The following is a 25,332-nucleotide window of genomic DNA, read 5'->3' as shown; positions in this document are numbered from 1 at the left end:
GCACTGTCGAGAATAGACGTTAATTTCTTCCATAAACTCGCAGTAATAATAGTGATTTGATATTATTTTTTGCAATGGATCTGTTAACGGTTAGTTTAATCATTGTTGCAGCGTGTGCGTTACGTTATTACATAAAGAAGAAACTAGCTTATTTCAAAGATCAAAATGTCCCTTTCGCACCATGGTCTACAATCATTAAGAACATAATCGACGTGGTGTTACAAAGAAAACATGGCACTGAATTGATTCTCGATCTTTACAAAGAATTTCCCGAAGCTAAATATTTTGGCATGTTTGGGGCGACCATGACACCGTCGATATTCATACGCGATCCAGAGTTGATCAAAGCAATTGGTATAAAAAATTTTGAGAGTTTCCAAAATCACAACGTCATCTTCGATGGTAAATCAGATCCACTTCTCGGTGGGAATTTGGCAAGTCTAGTTGACGATCATTGGCGAGAAACTCGAAGTATGCTCAGTCCATCATTCACTTCAAGTAAAATAAAGTCGATGTACCCGTTAATGGTTGAAATCGCCAACAATCTTGTCGAATACATGTCTGGATTGACGAGAGATAATGACACGATGGTTGATATAAAAGATTTGTTCACAAAGTATACCAACGATGTTATCGCTATTTGCGCTTTTGGCCTTGATGTAGATTCGTTCAAAAATCCAAATAACGAGTTCTACGTTTATGGAAGAAAAATTAGTAATTTTGAAAACCAGAAGTTATTAGTAAGGATAAAAATATACATGGCAGCGCTATTCCCGAAACTTGTAAAGATATTCAAGATAAAATTTGTCGACGAGAACGTAGCCAATTTTTTCAAGAGTACAATAGCAGATGTGGTAAAAACTCGAGACGATAAGGGAATCAATCGACCGGATATGATCCAATTGATGATGAATGCACGAAACACGGACAAGAAGCACCTCAAATTAGATATTGACGAGATGTCCGCACAAGCTTTCATCTTTTTCCTTGCTGGCTTCGAAACTACTTCGACGCAAATGTGTCTTTTAGCTTATCAACTTGCTATATATCCCGACATCCAGAAACGACTTCAAAATGAAATCGATCAAGTTATGGAGAAGACGGCAGGTGATCCTTCGTACGAAGCGATTCAAGAAATGCAGTACCTCGATGCTGTTTTCAACGAGTCCTTGAGAAGGGATACTCAAGCTACTTGCATAGACCGAGTATGCAATAAACCCTTCGAGCTACCTCCGGCGCTGCCAGGAGCAAAACCGTTCGTCATTTCGAAAGATATGATCGTTGGGTTTTCAGGTAGGTGCACACATTGGGATTCAAAGTATTACGAGGATCCCGAAAAATTTGATCCAGATCGTTACTACCGGAAAAAAGTCAGTATTAACGATGAACTAAATCTTGGCTTTGGAATAGGACCGAGAATGTGTATTGGCAATCGATTTGCCATTGTGGAAACGAAAATTTTGTTATTCCACGTACTAAAGAAATTTAGAATAATTCCTACTGCAGCAACACGTTCACCCTTAAAGTATGATAAATCGAAATGGGGCATAGTCCCGGAAGGCGGATATTGGTTAAAGATAAAACCCCGTGTTTAGTGACAATATTTTTATGATCTCTTCTTATTTTTTAATACACTAAGATACATGCACGTTTGCTATGAAAAATGTATAGAATTAAATTAAATATTTATTTTGGTGGTGGTCGTTCTTTCACTATTTAATATTACTGAACGAGTTAATTTTCACTTTTGTCATACATTTTTCGGAATATCACAGTTGTATGCATACTTTTTAAGCTCGGCAATAGTCATTGTAATAAATAAAACAAAATAATATTTTTAGACCAATTAGTATTTCATTATTGCTATTGAGTTTGAACATTCAAAAATATAATCATTATTTCCATGATTATGGATATGTTTTTAGTGGGTAGTAGATATTTAGGAGATAAAAATATGATATCAATTTTTTAAATATTATACCTGTGTAAATGACAAAAAAATCATTGTTTCTTGATGACGCTAAAAACAAAGGCCTTAAATTTTTAATTATTTGTACAATTAAATCAAATTACATTATAGAAAAGCATCTTGTTATCGAATAATTATAAAAGTAAATAATTGTATAAATGTATTAAATAGATAAAGATGACCCTTTGTCATTTAAAATCTGAAATAAAATGTCGCGATAAGAACACGGTTAAGAAGATTTTATCATGTATTTCCAACTAAAGAGTAAAGTTTGATAACTTAATAAAAAAATATTTTGCTTGATATTTAGAATGAAATGATACAAATAAGTAGAAAAAGCGTAATAAATATTTAACGATATTACCAGCGAGTGACTGACTGGAAGTTTTAAAAAATGCTAGCGCTGCATCACACGCGCGATCAGATTCGAAGAAAAGAAGGGAAATCACGTGTACCGATCACGAGAGGGGACTTCAGCGCTTGTATAAAATGATGTTTAGTGTCGTTTAGTCAGTAGTGCGAGCAGTACCGGTGTTACATTGGCTAGTTTCTGCAATACTTGAATCGAGCGTGCAGTGCACAATGGAACTCATAGCCTGTTCCTTGATAGTGGTTATCATTTGCGCGTTGTATTATTACGCAGAAAAAAAGCTCAACTATTTCAAAGATCGAAATGTGCCTTACGCACCGGGATTGCCAATACTCGGCAACATGGCAAAATTTCTGTTTCGTCGACAACACTTTACCGAAATGATGCTCGATATTTACAGAATGTATCCAGAAGCTAAGTACGTCGGAGCATTTGATTTCGGCATGCGACCGGTGATTCTGCTCCGAGATCCAGAGTTGATCAAAACTGTGACTATCAAAAACTTTGATTCTTTTCCAAATCATTATGTGGTATTCGATGAAAAATTGGATCCGCTTTTCGGTGGAAATTTGCTAAATATGGTGGACGATCAATGGCGAGAAGCCAGGAATTTACTGAGTCCTGCCTTCACTTCTAGCAAAATGAAGAGTATGTTTCAGCTGATGCTTGAATGTGCTAAGAATTTCAGCAATCACTTGAGCGAATTAGCAGAAAAGAGCAGGCAAGTAATAGACATGAAAAATCTTTTCACGAGATATACCAACGACGTGATTGCCACTTGTGCTTTTGGCATCAGCGTGGATTCACTGAAAAATCCGAAAAACGATTTCTATTTGTTTGGAAAGAAAGCTATTAACTTTGAAAATTTTAGCATGTGGAAATTTTTCATCGCCAATACATTTCCGAAACTCCTGAAAGTACTCGGTATAAGATTTATTGACAAAGGTACTGCTAAATTTTTCACGAATGTCATAGATGAAATGGTGCGTACGCGCGACGAACACGGAATCAGCAGACCAGACATGATTCAATTAATGATGAACGCTCGAGAGACGGAAAAAAAATATCTCAAGCTGGACATTAACGAGATGACTGCTCAAGCTTTTATTTTCTTTCTTGCTGGTTTTGAAACTACCTCAACGCAGATGTGCCTCTTGACGCATCAATTAGCCATCAATCCTGATATTCAAGACCGTCTGCAAAACGAGATCGATCAAGTTTTGGAAGAAACTGGAGGCAATCCATCGTACGACGCAATCCAGGGGATGCCATACCTAGATGCAGTTTTTAATGAATCGATACGACGAGACACTCAAGCTCTCTTGTTAGATCGAGTGTGTATTAAGCCGTTTGAATTACCACCAGCTTTACCGGGTACCGAACCCTTCGTTATTCCAAAAGGCATGAGGATTTGGATTTCAGGAACGGGCATTCACTTAGATCCAAAATACTACGAGAATCCCGAAAAATTCGATCCAGAACGTTATTATCAGAAAAAAGTGAGCATCAACGATGAGATGAATCTTGGTTTTGGAATTGGACCGAGGATGTGTATTGGCAATCGATTTGCCATTTTGGAAACGAAAATTTTATTGTTCTATGTACTCAGTAAATTTAGTTTAATACCCACTGCAACAACGTGTTCACCTTTGAAATATGATAAATCCAAGTTGGGTATGGTTGCAGAAGGAGGATATCGTTTGGAAATAAGGCCTCGTTCTCAATAGCAGCTCTTTCGTCATTTTTTGTAGGAATTTTTACATGCAAAGATTATTTTAATTACATTACAATGTTCCAAAATTACCTTTGTAAGGGCGGCAATGAAAAGGCCAGGATTAAATTATTCTATTAAATTTGGTTGCATTGTTAATTTTCGCGAATTGTTCGACGCATTTCCAGGCAGACATCTCTATAACCGACCGTCCGATCCATCGATCGGCGGTCGGGACGAAAGATAAACGTCATTCGCGGCAAGAATTTTGTGAGCCCCACTAGGAGCGTGGAAAGAAAAAGTTATCGAGAGGGAGGGGATTGGAGCATATGATCTTCAAATATCACCTGTGTCTTTGATGAGTAAACCAGTCATAACTCCGTGCTCGCAAAGCGTTGAGTCATTTAATCTTTGCGCATTCAATATAGCACTCTAAGCTCTGTACTTGCTACTCTCGAGGTCATTCAGCAATGGATCTGTTGACATTGGCCTTAGCGCTGATTGTCATTGCTGCCGTATATTATTATTTCAAAAAGAAACTCTCGTATTTTGAGGAGCGGCAGGTGCCTTACGTGCCAGGATGGCCCTTATTAGGAAACATGGCAAGCTCGGTTTTCCGAATCAAACACTTTTCCACAATGATGTGCGACTTTTATAATTCGCATCCAGACGCCAAGTACATTGGCATATTCGACTTTGGCAATCGGCCAATGATTTTCTTGCGAGATCCCGAGTTAATCAAATCGGTGACAATCAAGAATTTCGACCATTTCCAGAATCACAATGTGGTTTTCGACGAGCAGTTGGATCCACTTTTTGGTGGGAATTTACTGAGTATGCTGAATGAACGCTGGCGCGAAGCGCGTAACTTGTTGAGCCCAGCGTTCACGTCCAGTAAAATGAAAGGTATGTTTGAATTTATGGTTGAATGTACGAATAACTTCATCAATTATCTATCCGAGCTTCCGGACAATAAAAGGAGAGCTATGGATACCAAAGATCTATTTACGAAATACACCAACGACGTAATTGCCACTTGTGCCTTTGGTATCAATATTGATTCTTTGAAAAATCCAAATAATGAATTTTACGTTCTCGGAAGAAGGGTTACTAATTTTGATGGTATCGCTATGCTAAAGTTTTTCTTGGCAAGACTGTCGCCGCAACTGTGTAAACTGTTGAACATCAAGTTTATTGACGACGCTGCTGCGAAATTTTTCAAAAATATCATATCCGATATGGTAAAGACAAGAGATGAAAAAGGAATTAATAGACCAGATATGATTCAATTGATGATGAATGCAAGAAACACGGATAAAAAATATCTCAAACTCGACCTCAACGAGATGACAGCGCAAGCATTTATTTTCTTTTTCGGTGGTTTTGAAACAACTTCCTCGCACATGTGCGTCATGGCTCACGAATTAGCAATCAATCCAGACATTCAAAAAAAATTACAAGATGAAATTGATAGTGTCATGGCCAAAAGCAAAGGAAACCCTTCATATGAAGATATTTTGGAAATGCAGTATCTAGATGCAGTTTTCAATGAGGCACTGCGGAGACATTCGCAAGCATCGGTTTTGGACAGAGTCTGTCAAAAACCGTTTGAGTTACCACCAGCATATTTAGGAGGAAAACCGTTTGTCATACAACCGGGTACAAATATTTGGTTTTCAGCATCCGCTATTCATATGGATCCAAAATACTACGAGGATCCGTACAAATTCGATCCTGAACGCTATTTTCAAAAAAAAGTGACCATCAACGATGTGTTGAATCTTGGATTTGGGATAGGCCCAAGAAGTTGCATTGGAAACCGCTTTGCCATTTTAGAGACCAAAGTTTTATTTGTCTACTTGTTAAGCAAATTCAATCTGGTTGCTAATGAAAAAACGTGTTCACCTTTAAAGTACAATACGTCAACGTTTGCTATAAAACCAGATGGAGGATTTTCTCTGTCGATTGAACTACGAAATCGAAAGATATAAAAAAACTAACGGAATTTACAACAACGATGATTTTCCAACGTTAAAAATATCATTTTAAGTAATTTAACATATAACCACTGTTACAAAGTTTATAAGTATTGATACTTCCGTTTCTACAGAACTACGCCATCAGATGTTTTTCAAGTGTCAATAACAATAATTTTTTAATATTATTAAAAAAAACATGTCTCATTTCCCATATTGTAATGTCTTGATTGAGATCGGTTTACTGTTCAAATTTTTGGAAAAATTAAATTTAAAGTTATATATTCTGTAATTTTATTAAAAAATGTTGTTATTAATAATGTGAAAATGTTACTTTGAAAAATCTCTGATTCCAAATTTCTTTTTCCGGAGATAATAAAATGTGTCTACATTCCGTAAACTGTCATACCAATTGGTAGGCTAGGAAATCATACATTTATTTACCACCAATTATACGATGGATAGCCAATTATATTTTTAGTGTAGCTGTTGATTTTTTGAAGAACATAAAAAAAGACTGTTACATCTTTGGAATTAAAAGTGTAGTTTTTGATGGTTTTAAAGCGACCAAGTTCTATTTTGTTCAATAATCTCGTTGACTACTCATACGACTATTCAAAATAAAGACATCATTAGAGTTTTTAAAGCACAATACACAGTTTGGTTGAAAGAAGAAATAAAAAAGAAGGCATTAGTGGACCAGATATCAACACAAGAGCTGTAAAACTTACTATGACAACATTGCAAGCATTTGCTTTTTTCATTGGTGGCTTTGATACTACTTCCACGCAGATCTGTATTATAGTTTATGAATTTGTAATAAATCCAGATATCCAAAAGAAATTACAAGATAATATCGACAAAATTATGGATAAGACAAGAATTTAGTTTATTGATTAAACGCAAAAATAAAATAATCTGTAGTACTGGTACTATTGAAATCTTTGTAAATTTATGTAAGGGGTAAATACAAAAAGTTATTATTTATTAATAAAATTATACAATATTGATATTAATATTTATTGTTTATAGTTAATAAGTTTGAGTGAATAATCAAGTATAAAAAAAAATGTTAAAAGTTGTATTATTTATCTATGAAAAAGGAATTAAAACATTTTAATTTTTCACAAAATATCCGAACGATGATCTTTCCTTATAAAGTATTTCAGGTTTGTCTGAATCATAGCTTGACTCATTGCGATTAGATAATAAAGTTGATCATTCAAGTGTTTTTCAGAAGTTATAATTGATTGATAAAATTGTGCGATATTTATATTCATATTTATTGTCTACAGTAAATGATGGAATTATTATCAAGAAGTAAGTGTATGATAAAATAACTTCGTAAGCCCCTTTCGTATTGAAGAAAATAATAGCGATAGCGAAGTTGATAATATTGATTAATATAAGATTTTTTGCGTGAATCATACTCGGATATCGCACCAAGATTAAAAGGAACGAACGTTGTTTTTTTTTTTTTTTTTTTAATTTGTAGCTTTATTAACTTCCAATTACAAAGTTATTTAGCTCGTTACTTAAGTAAATAGAGATAAATATATATATAAAGTATGTGAATACATATGTATGAATTATTTAATGTGTAAACCATGTGATTTTACCTTAGATTTTAACGTTACATTTTGTGAGAAATTTAAGCACTAATTGCATAACATGGATATTCGGTTTGACTAGAAAGGAACTAATATCAAGCGGAGGGAATTGTTTAGCGCGTCGTAGGTCTCTCATTAAGTGTTTTCGCTCGTTGTCAAACAGTGGACATTGCCATATGAGATGGTTCAAATCTTGTACCCCCCATTCGCAGTCACATATAGCATCACTAACAACATTTATTCTATGTAGAGATTCTTTGAGGCTGTGGTGATTACTGCGGCAACGGCATATAAAGACTATAAGGTCTCTACCAAGAGAAGGATCAATGAACCAAGGCTTAGGGCTGTTTTGGTAGTAGTTCGAAAAAAATTTTTTACCTTTGATTTTAGCTTCGTTTTGAATTCTATTTAGTGTTTGATTACTTATAAACTTTTTAAAGTGTTGTTTGTGATCGCTATATGGTATATGTTTTACGGTAGGAGCATAATTGGTAGCGAGTTTAGCGTGTTCGTCTGCTAGTTCATTGCCGAGTATGCCTACATGAGAGGGAACCCAGTAAATAGTGATTGACGATTCACCCGATGATTTTTTTAGAAACGTTAGATACTTATGTCGGATTTCTAGGACGTGAAAATTGATGTCAGTTTTGTTTTTCGGGCTATTCAGAGCCAGTACGAGACTTAATGAGTCGGTGAAAATATCTACGTTGCGATCGCTGTATTCAAGAGCAATGTCCAAGGCATCCGACAGAGCTATGCATTCAGCTGTGAAGATAGATGCCTTGTTAATAATGCTTTTAGTTTTGATAACATTAAGTTCAGGGCATACACATGCAGAACCAACAGACTTACTTGCTGAATTTTTGCTTCCATCAGTGTAGATTTTAATGGATTGGACGTTTGAGAATTCTTTGTTAAAAGCATCATTAGGATTGTTGCTGTTTCTTAATGTGTACCCGAGGTCAATGTTAGTGTTCAGTGGAATTTTCATGATTTCGTAGTCATAATTATACAAACTAGGGAGGTTGTATGTATGGATTAGATGTTCTATACAGATTACATGTTTAATACATTCATTTAGGACGTTGATTTTTTTCTTTCTGCTATTTATAATGCTCATGCTGTACTTGTTTATGGTAGAACGAGTATTAGATTGCGTGACGCTAAACTTTTTGAGTAAAAAATTAGTACATAAAATCTTTGTTCTGTGTTCTAGCAGTGTCAGCTTAGATTCGCCTAGGAGGATATTGGTGGGAGTGCTCATCCTCAAACCCAGAGCCATTCTTATGGCCGAGTACTGAATCTTTTCTAGTGTTTCTTTTTTGGTTTTTTGAGTAGGGTAATAGATAAAGGAACCATAATCGATTATGGGCCTGACATAACTTTTATAGAAGGTGATCAGTGTATTGGGATGAGCTCCCCACCACACACCTCTGAGAAATTTAACAATGTTTAACGCTCGGTTGGTTTTTTCGTGTACATGTCTCAGATGTCTTTCAAAATTTAGCTCATAGTCAAAAAACAATCCGAGGAATTTGACGTGACTCTGTGATGGCAAACTTGTATCGTTAATAGTGATCTCGGTTTCACCAGGGAGGTAACCTTGTTTGTTAAAGTGTACATAACTTGTTTTTGCTAGAGATATGTCAAGACCGTTTAGTCTCAAATTATTAATGATCTTGGTAAGCTCTTTTTCTAATAAAGGTATTGCTGTGTCTGGAATCTCAGTTTTAATGTACAGAGCTAGGTCGTCTGCGAACTGTGAGCTAAGAATGTTAATATCTACGTCCGTAAGTATACCATGTACGTAGAGTATATAGAGAAGAGGGCTCAGAACTCCGCCCTGTGGAAGACCTTTGTAGGAATTTTTTGGGTTGTCAATGTTGATTTCTGTATATATGAATCTATGGTAAGTTAAGAATTTGACTAGTTTTATTATTTTTGCTGAACACCCGATATTTGCAAGTATAGACAATAAAATATCACTATGTACATCATTAAACGCGTTACTGACGTCGAGGAAAACTGCCAATACGTGTTGTTGGTTGTTTAACGCGTTTTCTACGTCTAATTTGAAGGAAGTGAGGTTGTCGCAACATGACAAACCTTTTCGAAAACCGGTTTGAGTTGGGGGAAGGATGTTTTGAGTTTCGGCCCACCAGCGTATTCTGTATGAGATCATCAGTTCAAAAATCTTACATATGCAAGAAGTTAATGCTAAAGGGCGGAGGCCTTTTCCGTTCGGTTTTTCAGTAAAGTGTATGTAGGTGTGGAGCCAACTATCGGGATATGTGTCAGTGGAATAAATTTCATTGAGTATGTCGAGTAGTATTAAATGGATTTTTATTGGTAGTTTGTGGAGAATTTCGTAATTAATACCATCCATACCAGGAGCTGATTTGTCACCTCGGGAATTTAACGCGGTATTGAATTCGGTGAAGCTGAAGGCTTCATCTAGGAAGTGATTAGTTTCAGTATGGGAAAAGAGAGAGGGGTCCGTTGGAACCCATATCGGGCATAAAGTGTTGAGTGCAGTTTCGATTTGTATAGTTTTGTCGAGAACTTCTTCTTTACTTAGAGGGTTTATTTTTATCCACTTTTTTTTAAATAGTTTTGCTTTGTCCCATGTATATTTCAGATTGTAGTTGAAGTTGATAGTTGCAGCGAAATTACGAAAACATTCTCTCTTTTTGTTTTTGAAAGTTTTTTTAGCCAATGCTATTAGTCTCTTGTAATTAATGAGATCTGCAATATTATTTGTAAATTGCCAGCGTTTAAATGCGGCTTGCCTTAGGCGTTTAATTTTATCGCATTCACTGTCCCACCACGGTACCGGATTTCTATGGCTGCTGTTATTATGTTTCCTTCGTTTAGGGGTACATTTTCCGATAGATTCTTTAATTACTTGGGTAAACATCTCGTATTTTACCAGCGTAGGAAGATTATCGTAATCAGGATCTAAGAATTTATGGTAATTGTCGTTTATTATTTCGTAAAATTTATTCCAATCAGTGCGCATGGATTGGGTTTTGAAAGTGCGTTTTTGATAGTAAGATTTCTCGGTATGAAGTGTCGCATGGATGGGGAAGTGATCAGAACCATAGGAGTTGTCTAGTACTTTAACCTTAAGTAGGTGAGCTAAATTGATAGTTGAGAAAAGTAAGTCAATGTTCGATTTAGTGTTGTTATGTGTGTTGATGTGAGTGTAGGTATTATTATTGTGCAGAAACAAGTTATGTTTTTCGACTTGTTCGTGTAGAAGTTCGCCATCAGTGTCAGTGCAGTCTGAATTCCACGCAGTGTTATGTGAGTTGAAATCACCTAGTAAAATACAGTTATCGTTACTGGTTTGAGTGTAACACAATAATGTGTTCCATTGTTGTTCATTTAGAGAAACATGCGGAGGTTTGTAACAAGCAATAATTGTAATAGGGTATTTAAGATTGGTGATTTCGACGGCACATACTTCCACAAGCAAGTTAATATTTTGAATATTTTTTTTCAAGACATAATTGAATTTATTGCGGATTAGGTATACAATGCCTCCTCCAGTTGTATGTTCCCTATCTTTACGCAAAGTGTTGAAACCCGAGAAGAGAAATTTATCTTTTTTCTTTAACCATGATTCTACACAAACGAATATATCGATGTCTTGGATAAGTTCAGGTAATTCATCGATTTTATTGCAAATACTTCTAGGGTTCCAGTACAAAATTTTTAATTCAGAGTGTACATAAATTTTATTACGCGGAGCGTAAACTGTCTGGTTACTCTTTTGCATATTGAATATTAGATAGTAATTGAAAGGGTGATATAAATAAGAAACACGATAAATACAACCTATACAAGTTATTTATCATTGGCTTTCGTTGTTGGAGTATTCGTCGTCTTCTGTTGTTTCTACTTCCATGCTCAACTGAGTGGCTTTGAGTTGCTTGATAATGCTTGTAATTCTGCGTTTTATTGTTCTCCCATTAATGTTGGTGTGTACGTCGTTTAGCATAACTATCAAGCCGTTGTAATTATTAGTAAATGTGTCCGCTAAGGCTGGTATGATCTTATACTCATAATTGTAAGAATCTTTCAAGAAATTATATAGTTGTGCGAATGTTATAGGATAGGTTTCGAGTGAGAGCACGGCAGTCTTTTCTGCTACCGCGGTTATCTTAGATTCCAAATCACTGGGTGGCTCTTTCGGGGTCGTCAACTTTTTTCTTTTCTCTACGTGGGCAGTAGTGCCGAGAGTTTTTCGAGTGGTATCTTCTTGATTATTTGAGGCTTGAGTACTGATGGATAGAGCGCATTTGGCGAAAACCGTATTGTCAGGTGTCTTAATCTTGTTAAATAATTGTTGTCCGTTGAATTCGGGCTCGAATGATTGTTGGTTTGTAGGTTGGGTAAGAGCAGTGTTATGGAGAGAGTTTCCGTTCGTATTGTCGAAAGCTTGTAGTATATCATTCGATGTATTATTCACCTGTTCCGTCGTGTTTGAGCACGACTGTGTATTACTCTCGTATGTATACTCGTCTTTGTTTTTAGAACAGTACCTGGCAGTGTGTCCTTCTTGATTACAAAGAAAACATGTGATCTTATCTGTGGAAATATAAATGTGGTGAATGGATTCATCGTAGTTGAGAGTCAGCTCCTTGGGGAGTTTGTTGACATCTTCCGGATCGATGTATAGTTGTCGGCGAAAACTAAGTATGTGTGAGAAGCCAGTTTCAGCAAAGCCCAATCTTATCCAGCTCATGTTAGATTTAGGCTCTATGCCTCTTGTCTTTAATTGAGTAATAATTTCGTCGTGAGGAATACTCGGATGGACATTGGAAAGAATGACTCTACGTGATTTTGCAACATATGGTCTCATTTTGAATATTTGATTGTTGATTACAAAGGTGTTGTTTCCTTCGCTAGTCAATTGATCTACTAGCTTTTCGTCGTTGAGATAACAGCAAAATCGATTTTGAGAAATTTTGGAAGCAGCGATGATGTTAGCTGGAGACGTTTCAGTTGCTATACCTCTGAGATAGTCTTTAATTTCAATACCGTCTGCTGTGTCAATAATTATGGCTAAATTCTTTTTTGGGAACATGCTGTTGCTGACGATTTTCGAGAACGATGGAGTTGGTGATGGATTCATTTTACTAGGAGTTAGAGTTGGCACTTTTTCTTGCGGATTAACACTTGCACTTTTCAGCGGTTGTGTGAGGGGGGAAGATTCGGTTTGCATTGTGTTGGTGAACGTTTGAAAGGATAACTAATTCAAGTGTATATAAACGACAAGAATTTGTGAAGGCACTAAGCACATACGTCGCGGGCAAGCCGCGACGTACAAGAATACACAAATGTAGAACTAGCCGAAGCGATTTGTATACACGTGTAACTCGCACGACTGCTAAAACCGAACTGTAACGAACGTTGTTAAGTTGAAAATTTTTCATTTTCTTTTTTAACTTAAACTTTCGCTACAAGCAGCATTTATAATCCAATATACATTTTAATGTCCAAAAGAAATGAATATTTAGATGACCATAAAAAAGTAATTCGAAACTAATTTTGGTATTATGCTGTAAGTGTGCGCGAACATCACAAGACGTATATTCTTCTGAGTAAAGGTCACGTATATTGCCAGCATTAGTGTTATATATGATCGGTGCTGATGGAATGAGAAATAGCATGTGCCGCCGTTGCAGTTGGTGGGGAGTATACGTCAAACCAGGAAATTTTGTTAGACTGCTTTTGAAAACACAGCTTGCGAGTGATATAGTCTAGTCGACTGACGGCACTGCTGAGCGGTGGCAGTATATTTAGCAATCTTCTCGCTCCGCATTGGACTGTTGTTTAAATGCCAGGATGGATTCGTTAACGTTGGCCTTGATAATTGTGGCGACTTGCGCAGTGTATTTTTATTTTAAAAAGAAGCTGCTGTACTTCGAGGAGCGTGGAGTGCCTTACGCACCAGGATGGCCGATTTTAGGCAACATGGCGAGCTCGTTTTTTCGAAGGAAACACTTTTCCGAGATGATGCTCGACATTTACAACGTCAATCCTGAGGCTAAGTACGTGGGAGCTTTTGACTTTGGTCGTCCAGTAATATTACTGCGTGACCCAGAGCTCATCAAAGCAATCACAATCAAGAATTTTGACAGCTTCCAAAATCACTTTATCGTGTTCGACGAACAATTAGATCCGCTTTTTGCTGGAAATCTCTTTAGCATGGCCGGCGAACGGTGGCGAGAAGCTCGGAACCTTTTAAGTCCAGCGTTCACGTCGAGTAAAATGAAAGCTATGTTCGGACTGATGATCGAATGCGGCAAAAATATTGCCGACTACATGTCCGAGTTACCGGATGCGGATAGAAAAGAAGTGCAAACAAAAGAGTTGTTCACAAAGTATACCAACGACGTGATTGCTACCTGCGCCTTTGGCATTAGCATTGATTCATTGAAAAATCCGGAAAACGACTTCTACGTGTATGGTAGAAGAGGTACCAATTTTGAAGGCTGGGCTATGTTGAAGTTTCTTTTGGCAAGAATGGCCCCATGGCTCATGAAGCTGCTTAACGTCAGATTCATCAGCGAAGAGACCGCCAAGTTTTTCAAGAATATCGTTGCTGACATGGTGAAAACGAGAGATGAAAAAGGCATTAGTAGACCCGATATGATTCAATTGATGATGAATGCAAGAAATACAGAGAAAAAGCATCTCAAACTGGACATTGACGAAATGACAGCGCAAGCTTTCATTTTCTTCCTTGGAGGCTTCGATACTACGTCAACGCAGATGTGTTTACTCGCTCACGAACTTGCAATAAACCCCGAAATTCAGAATAAGTTGCAAGATGAGATCGATCGAGTAATGGAAGAAAGCAATGGTAATCCTTCGTACGATGCTGTTCAAGGAATGGAATATCTCGATGCTGTCTTTAATGAGTCTTTGAGACGACATACGCAAGCTATTCTACTCGACCGAGTGTGTCAAAGGCCATTTGAGCTACCACCAGCTTTACCGGGAGGTAAACCATTCAAAATTCAGCCAGGCATGGGTATTTGGATTTCAGGAACGTCCATTCACATGGATCCAAAATATTATAACAATCCGGACAAATTCGATCCTGAAAGATATTATCAAAAAAAGTTGACTATAAATGATGAATTAAATCTTGGATTCGGAATTGGACCTCGAGGTTGTATTGGAAATCGTTTTGCTATTTTGGAGACGAAAGTTTTATTCATTTACTTACTTAGTAAGTTTACATTAGTTGCCAACGCTAAAACTTGCTCGCCTTTGAAGTACAGCAAGTCTACATTCAACATGAAGCCAGATGGAGGATTCTATTTGGCGATTGAACGCCGGAGTCAAAAAGCTAATTAGCATTGCTTTAATAAAAAGAGATTACATTGACTACTCCATGTAAAAGTCATATCTTAACAACATGAATTTACAGTATGATAATGTTCCTCATTTTGGTGCAAAGAAATTTTCGATTAGTACCGCTGAAAGAATAAAATTTGATAAATCGAATGGTGTATTGTAGTTTGATGTTTAGAAATGTAGTAACTCAAATAACACATGCTTACGCAAGAAGGGAATACAAAGCAACTGTTACAAAACAAGTTATACATTCGGGGATGATTTATATTCTGTGGAACTTTCACTGCTTAACAAACATAATGTCGCAGCTTTATATCAAATCAATCCGAGATCCAAATATAGTTTCATATTAATATTTCTTATAAAATGGAAGTATGTAAATTATGGCGTGCGGACAATAATTGTGCACGGTTTTATTATACACAAAAAATGCATCGATACGCCGGGCGCGAGGCTCGATTTTACACAAGCTCGGAAAAGAGAGCGTGCTTAAGATCTCGCGTCGCACACGTTGTATCGAAAAATATTCTTCGGTACACAAGTACGATTTCAGGATGATTTCACCCTCGTGCGGTCTTTTTTCCCTCGCTTCGCTCGGATGCAAACGTCCACACGAGGGTCAAATCATTTTCTCGCACTAGTATATCGAAATATACTAATTGTGTACGCAAACAAAGCTTGACAATTGCCACACGATGATTCATGCCATGTTACCGTGGACATGTATATTATATGCTTATGTGTACAAGAAAACCGTGCACAATTGTCTATAATAAGCATATATTTAGCTTGAAACCAGTTTGTATAGAATATAATAATTTTCAAAAATTTCATATTTTTTGAAAAATATAATATTCAAACCTTTTTTGTTCAAAAAGTATAATATAACTGTGCTTAACAAATTGAAAATCGACTGCAAATGTTAAGTTAGATTTTCGTTGTAAAATAAAAGAAGTATAGATATTGCACTAATTCATAGTAATTTCTCTTTGTCATCAGAATTTTATGAATCAAATATATTATAAAATAACGCCGCTAAAAATCACCGCCAAAAGTATCATGTATATTAGTTTTAATGGGAAAGAGAAAAGAGTATCTTAGGTGGTGGGAGCTCAAAAAAGAAAAAGAATGAGTCGTCACAATAAACATTCTACAATTTAGTCTGTCTCATAGTGATTCAACGTTGTACACGTCAGTTGATCCAGAAAGTATTTTACAAAATTTATCATGGACCTCTGGGTGTCTCTGTCTGACAGTGATTGCAATTTTTGCTGTGTATGGCTACTTGAATTGAAAACCGCGCTATTTCAATAATAGAAACGTGCCTTTATGCACCAGGATGGCCAATGTGCGATATATAGCCAGTGCGTTTTCTCCAAGTAGACACTTCGAAATGATGCTCGCCACCGACGGCAGCGAAATACATTGTGATGTTTGATTTCGGGGTCACGATTTTGTTGCACGATCCAGACATAATCGAGCCCATTACACTCTAGAATTTGAACTGTTTTCAAAATCACTTTTCGATTTCTGGTTCATTCACTTATCATTCCTCGCATTTTTTCACTAGATTTACCAATGATGCAAATTCCAACGTGCATTAGTAGTATGAAAATTGATTTGCTCAAATTCTGAAAATGATTTTTATCTTGATGGGAAAGAAGTCATAGATTTTAACAATGTAGCAACGTTAACTAATTTTTTCATCGCTATGTAGATCGTGTCTGCAAATTTTACGTTAACTAAAATTCGTGTTATCCGAGAAGTTATTAATTTTTCCATCGACGATATCGGAAAAGTCTTGGGTGTGAGGTCATGTATTTGTAAAACTAAGATTTTATTTGTTACTGTGTTAATTTAACTTGATATCAAATGTCAAGACTAGTTCACTTTTAAAATACAGCAAATCGAATTTTAGCATAAGACCAGATCAATAAGGATTTCAGCTTACTGTTGAACCTAGATATATATTCGCGAGACTAATGCATCTTTTATTTCAGATTACTTGTTTTGATATGACACCTAACAATACTTTATTATGTTTTGCAAAGCTTTTGTAAATTATTACCAGCGTTCAATAAATGCGTTTTACGAGTGCAATTTCGATCAAGTGCATTTCAATATGTTAACAATCGATGAACAACAACAAAATTTCAAAATAATTAATTTGGATCAATATTTAAAAATGAAAGAATTAATAAAAGTATTTTATAGTTCATAACTAATTATTACTCATTAATGTTTCAAATGAAATCGATTCTTATTGCTGAATCCATTGAACTTTTACTTGAAAACTTTCCTTTTTTTTTGAAATAAAAGTCAAACAGAAATGTTGAATCTAATGGATTCAAATATTCTCTCACGTAGAAGCCATTTTGAAGTGAAACCAAAAGCTGAAGTTTGTATATAATTTCCATGGGTGCGAAAGAGACAGAAGTGCTAGTCAGCCTTGCCAACACAACGATCCGTATGATCACGTACTACGAGAGCAAACCGAAGACCCCGGGCCTCAAACTCTAATGTTGTGCGTGTCTGTCGTGTGCGCCGTGCACCACCTATAGCTACAGCTAGCATTCTCTGGCATTATTGGCGTCCATCTGCGCAGAAGATTCGCGGGCACTTGTGTCTTGTACATATATATATATATATATATATATATATATATCATACAGTAATTCACGTAGTGAAGCCCAGAAACACACCACGCCATTGCGTCGTGCTGAAAAAACGCGCAATCAACGTAACGAGTCATTTAATAACCATTTATTAACGAATTTTACCTCGAGGACTTGCTGGTGTGCAGTGTACGAGGACAGCCAACGCGTACCTTTTAACAAATATCGCGGCTTCCTGTTATCTCCCGGAACTGCTGTACTGTGATCCCCTACAGTCAAAAGTCACCATCACTGTTCTAGGTAAGATCACTATGACTTCTTTCTTCTTGCGTTATTTCTCCTTTTCACTTGTCTTTCTGAGAGTACCTATGCACGTATGCCAATCTTTCTTGATTTGCCTAATAATGCGATACATTATTCACATCATCTCGTTGAAGTTTATTAGTGATAGGCATTAACAGTATGTTTGTTAATTTTAAACAAAGAGCAAGTTAATTATAAAACTTAACTTATGTACGTTTTTCACACAAGTACATTGCTATGGGAAAATTGATTAATAATAATCTTAATAATGAATATTCATACACAAATAATTATCAAGAAAGAGAATTGTTGATAGTTGGTCTTTAAATGAACAATTATAGATTCAATAAGAAAAGGAAAATACAACTTCTTTTATTTAAACTAAGTATAAAATTTTATTTGGCTAGCAAACCTTGCATACATGCGGATAGTTAGTGTCTCGTCAAGAAATGATATTTAACAAATTGTTTAATTTTTAGGTTAAAATAAATGTTCATACAAGATGTACAGCAACTCCAATTCTATCGACCCCTGGGAACCAGGTTATGCACCAGTGGATCATCGGTCAGACCCAGATTACTCTGATTACCAGAGAGATCAGAGGGAATACAGAAATAGTCAATCGCCTGAATACAATGAATATGAAGACAGGGAAAGAGAACAAAGTCCAGATTACAGACCCTATAGACGAGACAGGGGTAGAGAAAGAGATAGGTCTAGGGATAGAAGAGACAGAAGCAGAGATGACAGGGATAGAAATTATAGGGATCGCGAAGATCGTCACGGACGACAAAGGGACAGAGACTCTGTAGACAGAGACCGGGATCGTGATAGGGATAGAGAACGAGATCGCGACCGTGACAGAGAACGACGAAGGGATCGCGATAGGGACAGGGATCGTGATCGCAGGTCACGTAGAGATGATCGAAGTCGTGACAGAGATGATGATCACAGTCGCGAGGGCTCTGACTATGATGTTGATCATTCACGGAGTTATGGCATGGGCATGGAAGGAGTCCATTACAAGAACCAAACTCCCAATAACACCATAATGATTCGTGGACTAGCACAGCACATTACTGAAAATGATGTAAGCATTAATGACTAATATCTGAGTAACTTTTTCAGAATCTTCATGGCAATTTAGGATATGTTAGTAATGAAGGTTTCCATTTGCATGTTGTAGGTTCGACAAGATATTCTAAATTGTGGACTGATGCCAAAGGACATCAGGCTTATACGCAAGAAGGATACAGGTAATTCACATACCGGAGCTAAATTTAATAACTCCGTCGGGTGCCAGCGGTATCTTTAATTTCAAATAAGCAAATTTGTTTTCAACGACCTAGTTCCTTTAGCTAAACTTTGTACACCCAGTTCCTCATCCTATTGATTAGATTATTATCCTCTTGTAATTCATTAAGGACCATAAGGTAAGTAACGCTCGGCATAGGCGTCGACTGATCATAAATTTTATTTTAATTCAAATCAAAAGAAGTAATAACTTTGGTTGACATCGACGCCTATGGAGATGCAAAAACAAAAAAAACCAAAAAAGATAAAAATCTGTGACTTTAAAAGATCCTACAAAAAAGTTCAAGACTTAAACTATCAAAATTAAAAAGGAAAAAGACTTTGAACAAAAAAGAGACAAAAAAAGACTATAAAAGCTAAGACGGTCGATCTTAGCTTTGGAAGTATTTTTCCTAAAACGAGAGCAGTGAAGTATAAAAAAGCAAGCAAGAAAAAACTCAGGGAAAAAGATGAGAGAGAGAGAGAGAGAGAGAAAAAATTGTCGGTACGCTTGTGGTTTTCGATCTCGTTTTGTCAGTCTCAATCGATGGTTGGTGCTGTGTCACATTGCCTGCCCTCAGCGAGACAAACCCAGGCAGAAAACGTCGATTAACTCTGGATATCTGTATATTTGCTCTGTATAGGTGCTTCGCGAGGTTTTGCATTCGTCGAGTTTAACGCGACTCAGGAGGCCGCACGCTGGATGGAGATGAAACAGGTAGAAAAACGAAGTTCAATCCAGTGTCCCGACACACACTTGTGAGAGATGATGATGATGATGATGATGAGAGAGAAAGAGAGAAAAGATGATCGAAGCGACTCACGAGAGATGCGCTTTGTGTGCCACTTGGACGCCCCGTGGCGCGACAGGGCACGGTAACGCGGTCCGCTGGGCTGGGGAACCTGCCAACCCAGCCCCCCGGCTGCACACCACCTCTATTTTCAAAAGGCTACTTCCTCTTATACTTCATATATTCTTCTACCATACCTTTTTTACTGCATTATTTACTTTTTTTACGTTGTTTCTAATGCGCCTAGGACACATGTTATGTACACGCAACATTATGTATTGTTTTCTCTTTAGATTTCTTTATTTCTTTTCACACATGTCTAGCTGGATCTAAACAACATCCTTCCCATCCCTTCCAGATTGTCCACGAAGATCGCCCTCTTATTGGACTTCCCCCGAGCATTGCATGCGCATCCCTCGACAATCTCAGCAATTACTGTGTTCCTTGCTATATTGCCCGTCCCTCTTGTTAGATTCAGCTGTAACATTTTTTTTACAGACATCATCTCGTGTGAAATGAGAATCGAAATTTTTGCAATTGTCATTGCGACTTTGAGCAAGTTTTTTGAACAATTTTTTTATCGGATGACCATATAACTTTAACTTTTAAAAATGAGCAATACTTGTGTATACGGAAACGTTTTTACCTTTTGTAGAAAGATTCTCTAGTCTGTCAGCATCAATGAGAAAAGAAGCAAGCTTTTCGGGAGAGATACAGAACTGCTACTTTGAGCATTGAACAGGATAACACTAAAATATTTTGTTTCAGGGCATCCTAATGCTACAGGATCAGTATCGTGCCGTCATGCAGTACAGCATCCCCAAAGATTCGCACCCAGACAAGCCGATAATCAAGAACGTATCCGATTGGCACTGCGTCAAGGTACGTGTTAATCTCATTCGGACACTTAACATTTATTATCACAATGTGGATCCTAATACGCTCGTTTTTACAGTGTGGTGCACATAACTTCAAGAGGCGCGAGACCTGTTTCAAATGCACAGCTTCACGAGCCGAGAGCGAGGAGGGTGGTGAAGGGAGTGACGAAATAAGCTCGTATCCCACCAATATTGTCCTTCTGCGAGGTTTAGATGTACTTACTACAGAAGATTCGGTACTGCAAGCCATGCAAGGCCTTTCCCAGCAACCGATTCGCAGTATCCGCATCGGTCGCGACGCTCTCACCAACACATCTCGCGGTGTTTGTTATTTGGAGATGGCGAATGTCGTCGACGCTATGTACTTGCATTCGGCACTAACCAAGCAAGGCCTTCAAGTTGACGGACGCAAAGTCGAGGTCGCCTTCTGCAAACTACAGCAGGTTGGCCAGACTGGTTGGAAGGCGTCGGACAACGGCCGTTACTCCTTGGAGGATGTTGCCCAGCTAGCCGAGTACAGTGCGAATCTGTACGCCACGACGCCTGCACAAAAGGCCCACTATCTACAGTATTACACCCAGTACTACCAGAATCAGATAATGCAAGGTTCCACAATAACCATGCCCTCGCTAAATCAAACGGACAGGGTCAACGCCGCGGCGGCAGTGGCACACTCGGCTATGCAACAGTTGCAAGCCTCTAAAAAAGTCACCGACGCCGATGAGATTAGGAGTCGACCCACACCATCCGTACCGACCAGCACGACACTTGCGACTGGGCGCATTCCTGCACACGAGAGTGACGGTAAGACCTATAGTGAGTATTGTTTTGTCGACCCACTTTTGTTGTTCTTTTTTCACTCGCGAGCTTCAGAAACTTCTGATTGCCAATATTGCGCTTGCAGCTGTTCCTGACGTTAGCTCGTATCACTACGACGAGAGCTCTGGTTACTACTACGACTCCAGCACTGGTCTCTACTACGATCCAAACTCACAATACTATTACAACAGTCACACGCAACAATTCCTATACTGGGACGCTGAGACAATGTCGTACAAACCTGCACAGCATAATACAACTGCTACACAGGTAGCTGCACCGGCGATGACTGGTGCGACAGCCGAGGTCAATCCGCAAGCTGGAGAAATGACGGACGACAAGAGGAAAGAAACGAAACAGGATAAAGTCAAAGTTGCCAAGAAAATCGCTAAAGATATGGAGCGATGGGCGAAGACTCTTAACCAGAAAAAAGAGAATGCCAAAACCAACTGGACCGCCGATCAGAGTGTAGAAGGAGGTTTCCAAAACAGTGGTGGTGGAACTAGTGGAGCTGCAGATGCTGGCTACGCTATTCTTGAGAAGAAAAGTCTAGCAACCGCGATGTACTTGGAGGACGAAGATATCAGTGGTAATAATGGATTGGTCGCTGCTTACGGTGGCGGTAGTGACACCGAAGAAGAGATTGAGGATGTACAGCAAGAGGACAGACAACATACAGACTGGAGTAAGCTCGCTTGCCTTCTCTGCAAACGTCAGTTCCCCACCAAGGAAGCTCTAACGAGACATCAGCAATTATCCGACTTGCACAAACAGAACCTGGAGAATTGGTATCAAGTTCGTGGTCTCGATCCTAATGATCCTCAACAACGAAATAACAAATACAGAGATCGCGCGAAGGAGCGACGTGCCAAGTACGGAGAACCAGAACCACCACAACCAAACAGACTCAAAGAGAAGTATCTGAAGAGCCGAAATGAAGAAATAGCCACGTCTTACGAGGAACCAACTAAAGCCGGAATAGGCTCTGACAACGTTGGCAATAAGCTTTTGCAAAAAATGGGCTGGAGTGAAGGTATGGGACTTGGTAAAGCAAATCAAGGTAGAACAAGCATAATTGAAGCAGAACGTCGAGTTTCTACGGCTGGATTAGGTGCAAAGTCTTCGACGTACAATACATTGCCCGGAGATACATACAAAGACTGTGTGAAGAAGATGATGTATGCCCGCTATCAAGAACTTTCCGATTAATAAAACAAATAAATCATCTTGATTTGTTTATCTCTTTTTTGTTACACGTCGATTTATACGTATCTTATAATTACGTAACAATGACAAATCATTTGTACATAACAGTCAATTATTGTACTGTTGTTCGGCGAATTACTAAATCATTGAATCCATTTCCACACCAGCAACATATTTCAATAAAGCCAGATTTACTTTAACGACTTTATTGCCTGTAGTGATTAATGATCAATTTAAAAAATAGTTAATGATGAACGTCAATTTTATTCAATACATTGTTTATTAAAAATTATATATAAAATTGTAGATTTGTAATCACACATGGCTTTTTTTTAATCTTTATACTTTGAAAAATTGTATACATCAAAAAGTTGTAAACTATTTTTTATTTCGTCTGTATAATTTACTTAAATGCTTTGCTGTTACTCATTTTGTGTATTAAAATAAAAAAATTAATTGCTAAAGTTTTGTTTTTTTGAGAAAAAAATCTTTATTAACGTTACATTTATTAAGAAATCTAAATGGTAACTATATTATAAAAAAAATTATAATTTGTACAATAATACTATAATCAGTTCATTTAAACAAATAATAACATATATACAATCATTTACATTATTTCACTTTTGCAGATCAATTACTCTAAAAATAAGATTCTCGTTTGATAATTTTCAGTGTGACAACAAAATTAACTATTGTAAAAAGTTTATCAAGATCACATTCGAAGTGTAATTTCAAACATCGACTAGAATCCAAGAATATAATGGGCGCAATTGATGATTTAAAACTTTATATTCAAGATCGCTTATACCATCAGTATCAAATCGTTTTGCTCCATTTTTCAAATGCTTAAATCGTGCGCTGTTAGGCAATTCCTTTTTATGTTTCAGCATGTAATATTGTGCTATACCTGGTCCAAATCTGACCACCTAAAAATAATCAATGTTGAATATTTTAATTATTATTTGATCTTTATTTTCTTCTTATTAAAGTATTAAAATAATTGTACTCACAGGAAAACCTCTACTTTGTAATCTACTATAAAAGTCATCATCTTCACCTCCCCATCCAAAGTACACATTTGAAAAACCATTAACTTTTTCAAATTGCTGTCTCAAAAGTGCAACAGCTCCTCCAAATAAACCATTGTAAGGAAGATTATATCTAAATGTATTCACACTTGAACTCATGTGCCTTGGTAATTTAGTACATGCATATATATTATTTGGATTCTGAGGGATAAGATCAACATCTTGAAATATAAAACAGTGGAAGTCGCTAACTTTAGTTGCCTCAACAAATCCTACATTAAAAAGCTTAGCTCTATTGAACTCTTTGGTCTCACTTTGTTCGATTACAAAAATCCTGTAATCTAAATTTTGTGATTGTAAAAAAGGGTGAATATAATCCATAAATATATGCAACTGTTTCTGACGATTTCTGTAAGGAAGAATAATCGCAACATTGTAAACAGGTTGACAATTTGATGGTCTCCATTGACCTCCAGGTAACACAGCTAATCTTCGAGCTAATGCTGCTGGTTCTTCTGTGGGATTTTCATTTGGGTACAAAAGTTGCGAAAACTTTCTATCGCTTATATTAACAGCGCAAGCATTGCCTTTTGGTGTATAAGCCTTTTCCAACTCTGAAACAATTTCTTCGGCTTTGATATGTTCATAATGTGAGGCAAAACGTCCAGGATGCAAGCAAAATGTTAGTAGTAATATCGCTGTTACAGAAATTGCTAAACCCTTGGCATACTCGTAAATTAAACTGAACAATAATCTATAAACATTTATCAACCTTCGCATAATAATCAGTGAACTTGATCCAATATTTTGCGTCATAGTAACCTCCTCATGTAAAATACATTTTTTAGATCTTAATATAGAATTTTGCATTTCTGACAGACAAGAATACAGTTGTTGTAAAGTTTAACATTGTTTATCACATGTTGTCTAAGGGTTTTTAGAGAGAAATATACTATACACGAAAATAGATAAGAGCACAGTATTACTGTGCAAACTATAGATATATTACAGACTATACATTTTCGTGCTAATACACTGACGTATGTATGTACTAATGCATACATAAATAAGGAAATGTGCGCAAGCGCCATAAAAAACCATTTTTACTCTATATTAATTTCTTCTTTAGATCTCTTTCTTACCTTCTGATATACTTTTGATAGTTAATTTTATTAGCTTAATCACAAAACTGATCATCAAATTTGTTTTACATATTAATTTAAATAAATACGAAATTTTTTATTCATTGTTTGTAAAAGATTAATATTGAGTGGTTTAAATAAACTCGTTTCCTAGTTTTATTTGTTTAACAAAATAGAATAAACTGTTTTCAAATTTAAAAACGCAAGCAAAGAGATTGGCATTCTATAATTTGCAAAATAAATA

General features: G+C 36.9%; 5 protein-coding genes across 6 annotated transcripts; 4 read left to right on the top strand and 1 right to left on the bottom strand.

The window, feature by feature from the left end:
* Positions 1-173: 173 nt before the first annotated feature.
* On the top strand, positions 174-4,067 carry LOC131670838 (cytochrome P450 9e2-like). Its single transcript, XM_058946810.1, has 2 exons — positions 174-1,589; positions 2,480-4,067. The coding sequence occupies exons 1-2, from the start codon at positions 291-293 to the stop codon at positions 4,064-4,066; spliced, it is 2,886 nt and encodes a 961-aa protein (XP_058802793.1). The 5' UTR covers positions 174-290; the 3' UTR covers position 4,067.
* A 447-nt stretch (positions 4,068-4,514) lies between these two features.
* Positions 4,515-7,139, top strand: LOC131670842 (cytochrome P450 9e2-like). The gene has a single exon (XM_058946813.1). The coding sequence runs from the start codon at positions 4,521-4,523 to the stop codon at positions 6,039-6,041; it is 1,521 nt and encodes a 506-aa protein (XP_058802796.1). The 5' UTR covers positions 4,515-4,520; the 3' UTR covers positions 6,042-7,139.
* Positions 7,140-13,346: 6,207 nt separating this feature from the next.
* Positions 13,347-17,124, top strand: LOC131670812 (cytochrome P450 9e2-like). Its single transcript, XM_058946758.1, has one exon. It carries the CDS (start codon positions 13,490-13,492, stop codon positions 15,008-15,010), a length of 1,521 nt encoding a protein of 506 aa, XP_058802741.1. The 5' UTR covers positions 13,347-13,489; the 3' UTR covers positions 15,011-17,124.
* Positions 17,125-17,695: 571 nt separating this feature from the next.
* On the top strand, positions 17,696-23,324 carry LOC131670809 (RNA-binding protein 5-like). 2 transcript variants are annotated; one of them, XM_058946751.1, is made up of 7 exons: positions 17,696-17,925; positions 18,408-19,018; positions 19,115-19,184; positions 19,866-19,939; positions 20,781-20,894; positions 20,968-21,694; positions 21,795-22,928. In XM_058946751.1, the coding sequence occupies exons 2-7, from the start codon at positions 18,431-18,433 to the stop codon at positions 22,916-22,918; spliced, it is 2,697 nt and encodes an 898-aa protein (XP_058802734.1). In that variant the 5' UTR covers positions 17,696-17,925; positions 18,408-18,430; the 3' UTR covers positions 22,919-22,928. The 2 variants fall into 2 exon arrangements, with proteins under 2 accessions (XP_058802734.1, XP_058802733.1); XM_058946750.1 differs by having other exon boundaries at positions 17,697-17,925; positions 20,968-21,706; positions 21,795-23,324.
* Positions 22,932-24,970, bottom strand: LOC131670814 (beta-1,4-galactosyltransferase 4). The gene is made up of 2 exons (XM_058946762.1): positions 23,929-24,970; positions 22,932-23,844 (listed from the first exon to the last, which is right to left on the bottom strand). The coding sequence occupies exons 1-2, from the start codon at positions 24,814-24,816 to the stop codon at positions 23,650-23,652; spliced, it is 1,083 nt and encodes a 360-aa protein (XP_058802745.1). The 5' UTR covers positions 24,817-24,970; the 3' UTR covers positions 22,932-23,649.
* Positions 24,971-25,332: the final 362 nt, after the last annotated feature.

This window comes from Phymastichus coffea, unplaced genomic scaffold, assembly GCF_024137745.1.
Source record: "Phymastichus coffea isolate CEN01 unplaced genomic scaffold, Cenicafe_Pcof_1.1 PCOF00116, whole genome shotgun sequence".
Classification (NCBI taxonomy): domain Eukaryota; kingdom Metazoa; phylum Arthropoda; class Insecta; order Hymenoptera; family Eulophidae; genus Phymastichus; species Phymastichus coffea.
Note: the sequence above shows the minus strand (reverse complement) of the source record. Positions and strands in the feature narration are given on the sequence as shown.